Source organism: Cannabis sativa, chromosome 1 (genome assembly GCF_029168945.1).
Source record: "Cannabis sativa cultivar Pink pepper isolate KNU-18-1 chromosome 1, ASM2916894v1, whole genome shotgun sequence".
NCBI lineage: Eukaryota > Viridiplantae > Streptophyta > Magnoliopsida > Rosales > Cannabaceae > Cannabis > Cannabis sativa.
In genome coordinates, this window is record NC_083601.1 from 28,028,629 (window position 1) to 28,040,349 (window position 11,721).

An 11,721-nucleotide genomic window follows, 5' to 3' on the forward strand; every position below is an offset into this window, starting at 1 on the left:
TTCCCCACTTAATTATATAAAACCTAAAAAATGCATCTTATTATTAGTTTTTATGTTGAATTTTGTTGGAGACAGTCTAAATGTTGCCGACTTTTTTATGCATTAAAATCATTTTTTGAAGCTTTCGTTTCTAGGTTTCTTTTTAGTTTTCTAGAAGCTTTTCAGATATGTTTCCTTGTTGTTGGTTTGAGTTTTTACTTTTTTCTTTAAAAAACTATATAAATAATAAGCGTTTATATAAAAGGATAAAAGGTTTGAGTTTTTACTCTCATAGGATTGCTACCTTTTTTCTTGTTGAATGAAAATTTATTTTCTTCTTTATTTTTTTTTTCTTATTGAAAACTCCTTTTTAATCAAAAGGAAAAAAAATTGTTGCTGCCTACTTCAAAGTGTGGGTAGTAAAAAAAAATTCTCTAAATTTGGTATTGTTATATTTTTTGGGTTTGGATTTTTTTATTATTATTATTTTATTTCATTGTAAGAGGATCATGCTACACCTTATTCTCTTGTATATTTAGCTTTTTTTCTTGAGCCACTTGGTAGCCGTGATTGTCTAATTGTTTGGAATAAGGTTCTCTTCAATGGGAGAGGTAAAAGTTGAGCTATAATTAGTACAAAAAGTGATTTTGTGACAGTTTTACATCAATTTTTACTATTGTGTTTTAATGTATAATTGTAAATCTACAAAATTGAATATGTCATTTAATGTTCATTTAATAATTTATTAAAAAATATAAATTAATACTAATAATGTAAAGATAAATATAAAATTTAATAATAATAATAATACAAATTATTTAATTTAAAAGTACTTGTTAACTAAAATTAATAAAAAATATTAAAAATACCAAAATGATAAATATAAAAACATATTATTTATTATAATGCAAATTGTTTTATGTGACATATTTACATCATAATTTTTTCTTTATTTTGTACCTTATAATATTAATGAACTTTATTAAAAAAAATTATAATATTGAAAAATATATGTAGCATTTAACTTATATGATTAGTAATATTTAATTTTTATGTAAATCATTTTAAGAAAAAAATAATAATATATATTAAAAATCACTAACTAAATTAAAATCTAGATAAAAAATAAGTAGGTTGAATTGAATTGTAGAATGATTTTCGAAATGCAATTGGAACAAATTAGGACAAAAATATTAGATTGTAATCATTGTATATGATACTCTTCATATCTCGTTACATGAAGAATTGAGAGAAGACATTCGAAATTCCAATTAATCCACCATTAATATTACTTAATCAATCACTTTTCATAACACAGTTTGTAATAATCAATCCACTTACTTTCATAATAAACTGTCCCAAGAATTTTGTGCGTGTGCACCAATTTTTCATCTTTCTTCTATCTCCAATTCTCCAATATCATATTCTAATACTACTCCATTCCAGTTCCAGGTATACCTCTCTCACTCACTCTATTTTTGTGACAAAATGTCGTTTAAGCTTTTTACATTTTGATTGATTGTGAGATGAGACACAAGTTTTTCTATGATTAGTTTTTCAATGTAAAGTCTTTGAAATAGTGTTTGTAACTTTATCATAATGGTGAGTTCTGTTGTTAACATTACTAGGTAGATTGGGATGTAATATGTTTTTCAACTTAAATACACAAATATAGCAGATTAAAACAATAAATTTGAGTTTGATTCAATTGCTGTTCTTATGAAAACTAGAAAGTATATGCTTTTTTATATATGTAAAATGTAAAGACAATGTTTAAGCCAATGTTTAAAAAAACGCAAATGAGCCTTGAGGCGTTTTTTTTTTTGTAAGGCGAGGCGTAAGTCTCGAGGCGTATGAGGCGTAAGCCTCAAAAATTAATAGAATCAATACTTTTAGGGCCCGTTTGGTACGCAGGACTGGATTGGATTAGACAGGCTAATTTGTCCAATCCAGTGTTTGGGCATGTTAGAAGTCTGGATAACTAATCCAGCTAACCTCATCTGTCTGGGATTATTTATCCCATCCAGAGTGGGATAAATAATCCCATGCAGGTGGGATTTTTTTTTTTTATCGTTTTTTTTTAATTTTAATTTTATTAATATATTTTAAATTTAATAAGAATTTAAATGAAATAATTATCACACATTTATTTATAAATTTTTGTATTAAAATTTATTCATTAAAATTAGTGAAAATTTATAATTTTGAATTATTATACGTAAGTTTTCAAAATTTAAAATATTATTAATTAAACAATAGTTACTTAAATTAATTCTAAGAAAAACAATATGGCAATAAAATTTTATATTATTTTTAAATTACTAAAAAATTTATATAAATATTTTAAAAAATTAATATTTATATTAAATTAGTGATTAAATTAGTGTTAAGATAAACAATTTTATATTGTTCAACTATTTTTATTTTACTATTTTAATTATTTATTAAATCAAAAATATGATAAAATATTTTATTATATATTTATGATATATATTTAATTATATAGGATACATTATTTTATTTTATTTTATAATTTATTTATTTTTTTTGCTACGAATTATTCATTTTTATTTATCTATTATTATATATTTTAATTTTAATTTATTATTATATATTTTCTATTTTTATTTTAATTTAAGTTTTACTTTTCTAAAAGGAAATAAATAAAATAGTCCAGTCTATTCTTAAACCAAACACAGGATTACTTTCAGCATAATCCAATCTTGTCCAGTCCAGTCCAATCCTTTTCAGTCCAATCCAGTCCAATCCTGCGTACCAAACGGGCCCTTAGAGCACCTAAGAGGAAGAAGAAGCAGCAGGCTTTTTTTTTTTTCGTGGGTTGAACTTGAAGCAATATGCAGCAGCTGTGTGCTGCTGTGAAGAAAGAGATGAGCTGCTATGAAGAAGATAAAACTAGGTTTTATTTTTAAATTTTATTTGGGCTCACTTAAGTATTTTATTGAGCTTTTTTATTAATGTTTATTGGGCTTTTTTAAAAATTTTCAAGTCTTTTAAATTAGGCAGCAGAAAACTAAATTTAAAATACTAATTTGGGCTTTTTAAATTAGGGAGAAGTTGATAAGTGCCCCTTTTATAATTGAATTAACTAAAAATACCTCCAGAATAAATTTAGTTAAAATATACCTTCTTTTATAATTGAATTACCCAATATACCCTCAAATATCTATCAAATTCTTTTCAGTCTTCAGCCACTTCGAATTCCACCATAGCAACTGCAGTCTGCCATAGCCATCGTCGATCAGCTTCCTCTGGCATCTTCAGCGGCCCTCAGCCTCCACCACCACCGAAAAAAACATTACACCTTTGAAACCGCAACCGCAAAAGCCAATGTCCTTAGCTATTTGAAGGTATGTAAGTTTCTCTTTTCATTCTGAATTAGTATTAGTTTCTTTTTCTAGATCTTGTTTCTCCCTCTTTCAATCTTCTATTATATTCTAGTTTGTAAGACCTATGTTCATATGAATAAGTTTGTGTGTATTCAGTTTGACCATTTTATGAAAATATAATGCTTTTTAAGTGTTTGTTGAAATAACTAATAGAAATTATAAAATCGTCTAAGAAATCTGGGCTCGTTCATCATTATGAGATGAATATCCAATTCCCAGAAATGCCAAGCCAGAGGTCGTCACACTAGACCATTTTGATAAATCTATTACTTACTAGAGAATGTTGTCATAACATAAGTTGGGACCACTGTTTTTTTTGTCACGATAGAGTGACAATGGTCTTTAGGTTTCCCCAATTTACAGCCCCACAGATACTCTTTCAAGGTTGGTTGGTGCTTTTCATTTCTCAAGTTGAAATTGTTAATTAATTCTTAGTTTTCTTGTGTATATTAATTAACTAATATTGTTCCTTCCGTTTCACCAATATTAAGTCTTGGGAATTTTTCTTTAAGAGTTTCTGCATCAGCTTTGGATTTTGATTTGATGGGATTATTATTATCATCATCATTGGTGTTAATTTGTTAATGATTCCATATGTGTTAATAATTTGTTAATGATCACTCTTTTATTATTGCAACTCACTTGTTCGATGAATTGCCTCATTGGGGCTTTGTCATGATAACCAGTTTCTTTTGAAGGCTCAGCCACATCTTTTCCTTTGCTTGGGTTTGCTCTTGGTTCACTGGAGGATTTGGTCACCTCAGGTTGGTGTTTTTTTAGCTTTCTTATTGTTATCTATTTTAGCTTTGTATGGACATGGGGTTGGTCAGTTGTTTGATAATGGTTCTGAGGTACACCAATGTATGGTCTGAACTTTTTGTTGAGCTTGAGACAGACTTTTTTTTCGTGTGTTGACAATGTTTTCATGTCATTTCACAGTAGCCAATTTAATTGGCACTTTTCTTTCTTCCTATGCTGTAATGATTTGGCTTTTTCTGTGTATTGCTATATAAAATGAGCCTTTTGAAGGTATATTGGTATACTGATTTGGTTGTTCTCCTCATTAACTTCACATGTTTATTGCAAGAATTCTTATAAAATATCTATTTCAATGTGCTATTTTATTTTATAGCTATTTTGTTCTTTCTCAGCTTTGATTGGTTATTGAATTTTCATGCTTGGGTAATGTTCATTATTTTTGGTTGGAATTGATGGAGCCTTCTCGAATTATTTTTGATGTAAAGGAAAAGACTAATTGAATTTATAATTCTAATATTGCAGAAATAGAATCAAGGATGTTGTACATAGTATTTAACGGAAGATGGAATGCACACAACAAATATGTTGATCATGAAATCAAACTCCTAATGGTGCATAAAGATATAAAATTTTTGGATTTGGTAGATAAGATACACAACTTGCTCAATTTGAATCGAAATTTGGTTTCGATCAACATTCTATTTGATGTGAATATGGGTACAAGCAAAGGAATGAAGATAGAAAGCGATATGGATTTAGAGGCTTACTTGATCGAGAACAACACAAAGGAAGATCTGAGAAATTGTCCTCTTATTGTTGAAGTAATTGAGAAGAACCAAACAATGGCCTTGTCAAGAACAACTAGCATTGCTGCAACTACTTCAGCAAGTAACGCAACAAGCAGAAAAAAGACAGCAGCAAGCAGTAGCGCTTACAGCGGCACAAACAGCACATCATCACGAGCTTCTTGTATGGCTACTGAAGGAGGACAAGAAGTTCAATCACCTCTAACTGTCTTGCCAAGTATGGGCATTGAAGACCTAAGAGTGAATCATATGTTCAAGAACAAAGAAGAGTTGAAATCTGCTCTTTCGAGGATTGCTATCAAGAAGCACTTCCAATACAAGGTTAAGAGATCATGTTCGCTGACATTTTGGGCAAAATGCATAGATGAAAATTGTGAGTGGTACCTCCGCGCTAGAAGCTCTAAAACATCAAGCTACTTCAGAGTTATCAAGTACAAAAATTTTCACTCATGCTCCTTAAATCACAAAAGTACTGATAATAGACAGGCTAGTGCAAAAGTAATCAGTGATTGCATCAAAGAAAAGATTCGTGACCCGAAAACAAACTACAAAACAAGACAAATAATAAATGACATGCGAGATGAGTATGGAGTGCAGGTAAAATATAACAAAGCATGGAGGGCAAAGGAACTAGCAAAGAATAATGTCAGAGGATCATATGAAGAGAGTTATGCTGAGTTACCTGCGTACTTACATATGCTGAAATTGTCCAACCCAGGAACCATCACAAGAATTGAGAAAGATGATGACAATAGGTACAAAATTTTGTTCCAACTCATGTCTTTTCCTTTGAGTCTATGTTGTTTATTTTCTACAATAAGTGTTGTATATTTTGCTCATTTTTTTTCCTTTTATGATTATTTATCTGGAAGATTGATTACAAGATTCTTGAAATAATTTTTGTTTTTTGGCATTGATATACAATGCATCTTTCATAAATTACATAATTCATATAAACTACAACAAAGCCATAAGAAGTAGGATTATTTTTTATTTTTAATTTAATTATTTGTACAGTTCATGTTCTTGTTAATAAAATTATGGATGAAATTTTTATTGCTAGTTTAAGATTGGAAGTTTAAGATCTTATAATGAATAGGTCTTCAATATTTTTTTTTTCTTTAGTTGCTTTCCTTCTATGTTAAAACAGCTTGATCATTACACTAAATGAAACATGTTCATAGTTTAACAAAACACCAACACTGATATCCATGTCGAGTTTTATTTTCTCATTGTTTTCATAAATTCATAATCATCATCATCAATATCGATTAATGGTATAGACATTTTATTAAAAAAGGATTTTGAGAGCATGGGAAGTTCAAAATATATGTATGCAATAGTGGAATGATTTTTAGGTGTTTTTAATTCCGATATTTGGTGGTTGGTTTGTATTTTTTTACAGGTTTAAATATATGTTTCTGGCTTTTGGTTGCTCGTTGGATGGATGGAAACATTGCAGACCTGTTGTAGTGGTTGACGGAACTTTTTTAAAAACAAAATGTGGAGGAACGTTATATGCAGCTTGCGCTAAAGATGGAAATAACCAAATCTTTCCTCTTGCCTTTGGAATTGGAGACTCTGAGAATGACAAAGCGTGGAAATGGTTTTTCAAAAGGCTTAAAGAAGCAATAGGTGAACGAGAAGAGATGTGCATAATATCTGATAGGCACATCAGCATAAAGAACGCGATTGCAGAAGTCTTTCCAGGAATATACCATGGGATATGTGCTTACCATTTGAAGCAGAACTTAAGGAGTAGGTTTAGGGGTGTGCACGTGCAAGCCACATTTGAAATTGCTGCTAGAAGTTATTCAGTTCCAGAGTATGATTCTGCTATGGCTGAGTTGCGCAACATCAATCCTGAAATTACCACATACTTATTGGAAGCAGATCCAAAAAGGTGGGCTAGATCGTTCTTTCCGAAAAGAAGATATAATATTATGACCAGCAATATTTCTGAGTCAATAAATTCTGCCATTGAACATGCAAGAGACCTACCTATAACTCCATTAGTAGAAGCTCTTAGAGAAATGGTACAAGATTGGTTCTCAAGACGAAAAGAGGCAGCTACATGCCAATTTTTTGACGTGACAAAATGGGCAAATGACGTAATGGAGAGCAAACTTGATCAAGCATTTCGAATGAAAGTATGTATAGAATCTGTTTATTTATTTCACAACATATATTTTAAATTGAATATTGCTGAAATGAAATTATTGCATGGTTTATATTATTCTATGCTATTGTGGATAACCTTCTTATGGCTAACTCGTTCTATACGACCTGTAACAATTTTTACATTCCAAATAACTATGCTTTTATGTTTTACTTAATAATTAATTTGTTTCACAGGTTGATAAAATAGATATGTTCAAATATCAAGTCACCTATGGTGACACAACCTTCATTGTTGATCTGACTGAAAACTCATGCTCTTGCAAGGAATTCCAACTAGAGGGAATTCCATGTGCTCACGCCATTGCAGCAATCGATGCGAATCATTTTGATAAATACAAGTTTTGCTCCGGGTGGTATAGGAAATTTGTTTTGTTGGAAACATATGCAGGTTCAGTTAACCCTCTTCCAAAGAAAGAGGATTGGAACACCCCAGATAAAATTAAAAAAGACCGCATCAAGCCTCCTGAATTCAAAGTTAAACCAGGACGTCCTAAGAAAAGAAGAGGAGAAGGAATTGGAGACTATGCCAAGCGTGGTCGACGTCGAACGATGACATGTGGAAATAGTGGAATATTGGACAACAATAAAAAAAGTTGCAACCACACAACCAACCAATTCTAAAGTAAGGCTAAAGAAATATCAAATATTTGACATTGCTTAAACACATATAGATTTAGGCTTGCATCATACTCTGTTATTTGCTATTTGGTTTGTCAGCCTTTTCCTTCTATTAAGTTTGGTTTGGCAATGTGGAAAATGAGAATTATAATCATTTGATTAAACATAAATGTGAACTACAATGAATCATGAATGAATAACTGTCTTCTAATCTCAACCATTGGAGGAAAGCATGGTTGATACTTCCTGTATTCTTTTGTATCTCAAGTATTGATCAACTTTGCAGGCAAGGATTCTAGCATTGAATGATAATTACTTTTTAAAAGTTGGGGGTCACTTGGTAATCTCCATCAAGGCCAATTGCATAGACTCTACAATTCCGTGAGCATGTTGCTTGAACATATATAGCTTTATGTTTTAGACTTGAAATTAATAATAATATGTATCGGTTGAAGAAGCAAAGATAGCGAGCTTTATTGATTTGTTTTTTATTTTCTTGTTGGATTGTAATTCTTTGAACATTTTTGATGCATGAGCTTTATTGTAATCAAATATTTGACCACACTTTTTAAGACTGTAGACATACCTTTTCATTTTAATTTTTACACATTTGGTTCTCATTTATGTTTTTGATGATATAAATATATTATGATGCTTACTTTGTAGGAGCTAATATTGACATTTTTATACTATATGGTTTCAGAATTCTAAGAACATAAATTTTTTTCATGTGCAATGTTTAGAGAAATGCTTATATTTCAACAATTGTTTCATGTCTTTCTTTTACTTTATTAAAACAACATTGTCATCAACTATGTATGTAATCATTTATAAAAATTAGACAAATAACAATATAATATATGTTTTAGGGTAGTAATCATAGTTTAAGTTATTTAAGGTATATTGTTTACCTTATTTTAGGCATGTTGTTTATTTCATTTTAGATACGTTATTTACCTAAATTAACGCATGTTGTTTACCTAAAAAAAACATGCTTTTTTCACCTTATTTTAAGGCAATTTGTTTACCTAATATTGGATGACTTTTTAGGTAAACACCTAAATCTAAATAAGGCACGTTGTTTATCTTATTTTAAGGCACGTTGTTTACCTTATTTTAAGGAACATTGTTTACCTTATTTTAAGGCACGTTGTTTACCTAAATTAACACATGTTGTTTATCTAATGAAATATTGTTTACCTTATTTTAAGGCACGTTGTTTACCTAAATTAACATATGTTGTATATCTAATGAAATATTGTTTACCTATTTTAAGGCACGTTATTTAAAATTTTAAATAAATTATTATTTGTTATTTTAAATTACATTGCAAATTGTTGATAATGAAATAATTATGAACATCAAAGTGCCAAGAAACAAAGATTTTTTTTTTTTAAAAAAAATAGTGTTTAAAACTTATTATTATATTTTTCTTTCTCAAACAAAATAAATAATATTTGGAAAGTTATTTGTATTTTTTCTTATCCATTTATTTCTAATGGATTTATTATGCTTTTTTTTTTTTAACATTGTGCATATATTTTGACTTTATCTTCTGCAATATTCAATAATTGTCCTAAATTTTTATAAAAAATCATGACTTTTTTTAGTGACAACTCATATACATATATTTATTTTAATCTTTATATATTTATGGATTTTTTCATAAAAATTTAGCTAATTATAATTAAATAATAAAAAATTTAAAGTTTTATTGTCTTGCACTCTCCTCGGTATCACACAAGAAATTTTTTTAAAAAATATTGCTAACCAATCGTGGGACGCCACCTATAGAAATTACTAGGCAAAAGTGCTGCCCAATAGCAATGTTGTTTCTACAATATGCCTATAGCCGTTCTCTTTCCTTCACTTCTCACACGAAATTCTTAATTTAGGTAAATAGTTTGAATTTTAATATTTTTGTGCGATATTCAAATAATAAAAAGGTAAACATCATGCCTTAATTTAGGTAAACAGCGTGTCTAAATAAGGCATGTTGTTTACCTTTTTTAAGGCATGTCGTTTACCTTATTTTAAGGCACGTTGTTTACCTTATTTTAAGGCATGTTGTTTACCTAAATTAACATATGTTGTTTATCTAATGAAATATTGTTTACCTTATTTTAAGGCACGTTATTTAAAATTTTAAATAAATTATTATTTGTTATTTTAAATGACATTGCAAATTGTTGATAATGTAATAATTATGAACATCAAAGTGCCAAGAAACAAAGATTTTTTTTTTAAAAAAAAATAGTGTTTAAAACTTATTATTATATTTTTCTTTCTCAAACAAAATAAATAATATTTGGAAAGTTATTTGTATTTTTTATTATCCATTTATTTCTAATGGATTTATTATGCTTTTTTTTTTTAACATTGTGCATATATTTTGACTTTATCTTCTGCAATATTCACTAATTGTCCTAATTTTTTATAAAAAATCATGACTTTTTTTAGTGACAACTCATATACATATATTTATTTTAATCTTTATATATTAATGGATTTTATCATAAAAATTTAGCTAATTATAATTAACTAATAAAAAATTTAAAGTCTTATTGTCTTGCACTCTCCTCGGTATCACACAAGAAATTTTTTAAAAAAATATTGCTAACCAATCGTGGAACGCCACCTATAAAAATTACTGGGCAAAAGTGGTGCCCAATAGCAATGTTGTTTCTACAATATGCCTATAGCCGTTCTGTTTCCTTCACTTCTCACACGAAATTCTTAATTTAGGTAAATAGTTTAAATTTTAATATTTTTGTGCGATATTCAAATAATAAAAAGGTAAACATCATGCCTTAATTTAGGTAAACAGCGTGTCTAAATAAGGCATGTTGTTTACCTTTTTTAAGGCACGTTGTTTACCTTATTTTGAAGCATTTTGTTTACCTAAATTAACACATGTTGTTTATCTAATGAAATATTGTTTACCTTATTTTAAGGCATGTTGTTTAAAATTTTGAATAACTTATTATTTGTTATTTTAAATGAGATTGGAAATTGTTAATAATGTAATGATTATGAACATCAAAGTGCCAAGAAACAAAGATTTTTTTTTTTTTTTAAAAAAAATAGTGTTTAAAACTTATTATTATACTTTTCTTTCTCAAACAAAATAAATGATATTTAGAAAGTTTTTTTGTATTTTTTCTTATCCATTTCTTTCTAAAGGGTTTATTAGGCTTTTTCTTTTAACAATATGCATATATTTTGGCTTTATCTTCTGTAATATTCACTAATTGTCCTAACACTTTATAAAATATCATGATTTTTTTACTAACAACTCATCTACATATATTTATTTTAATCTTCATGTATTTATTGATTTTTTCATAAACGTTAAGCTATTTAAAATTAAGATTTTAAAAAACCTATTTATTATAGGTAAATAGAAGAAATTTTAATATTTTTATGCAATATTCAAATAATAAAAAGGTAAACATCATGCCTTAATTTAGGTAAACAGCGTGTCTAAATAAGGCATGTTGTTTACCTAAATTAACACATTTTGTTTACCTTATTTTAAGGCAATTTATTTATCTAATATTGGATGACTTTTTAGGTAAACACCTAAATCTAAATAAGGCACGTTGTTAACCTTATTTTAAGGAACATTGTTTACCTTATTTTAAGGCACGTTGTTTACCTAAATTAACACATGTTGTTTATCTAATGAAATATTGTTTACCTTATTTTAAGGAACGTTGTTTACCTAAATTAACATATGTTGTTTATCTAATGAAATATTGTTTACCTTATTTTAAGGCACGTTATTTAAAATTTTAAATAAATTATTATTTGTTATTTTAAATGACATTGCAAATTGTTGATAATGTAATAATTATGAACATCAAAGTGCCAAGAAACAAAGATTTTTTTTTTTAAAAAAAATAGTGTTTAAAACTTATTATTATATTTTTCTTTCTCAAACAAAATAAATAATATTTGGAAAGTTATTT

The 11,721-nt window shown here is 28.0% G+C and overlaps 1 protein-coding gene across 5 annotated transcripts; it reads left to right on the top strand.

Annotated features, from left to right (window-relative positions):
• Nucleotides 1–3,157: 3,157 nt before the first annotated feature.
• LOC133032735 (uncharacterized) lies at nucleotides 3,158–8,437 on the top strand. 5 transcript variants are annotated; one of them, XM_061107009.1, is made up of 6 exons: nucleotides 3,158–3,351; nucleotides 4,073–4,150; nucleotides 4,668–5,706; nucleotides 6,357–7,101; nucleotides 7,307–7,754; nucleotides 8,037–8,437. In XM_061107009.1, exons 3-5 carry the CDS (start codon nucleotides 4,682–4,684, stop codon nucleotides 7,751–7,753), a joined length of 2,217 nt encoding a protein of 738 aa, XP_060962992.1. In that variant the 5' UTR covers nucleotides 3,158–3,351; nucleotides 4,073–4,150; nucleotides 4,668–4,681; the 3' UTR covers nucleotide 7,754; nucleotides 8,037–8,437. The 5 variants fall into 5 exon arrangements, with proteins under 5 accessions (XP_060962992.1, XP_060962988.1, XP_060962976.1 ...); XM_061107005.1 differs by having other exon boundaries at nucleotides 3,158–3,347; nucleotides 4,085–4,150; XM_061106993.1 differs by lacking the exon at nucleotides 3,158–3,351 and adding an exon at nucleotides 3,373–3,770.
• Nucleotides 8,438–11,721: the final 3,284 nt, after the last annotated feature.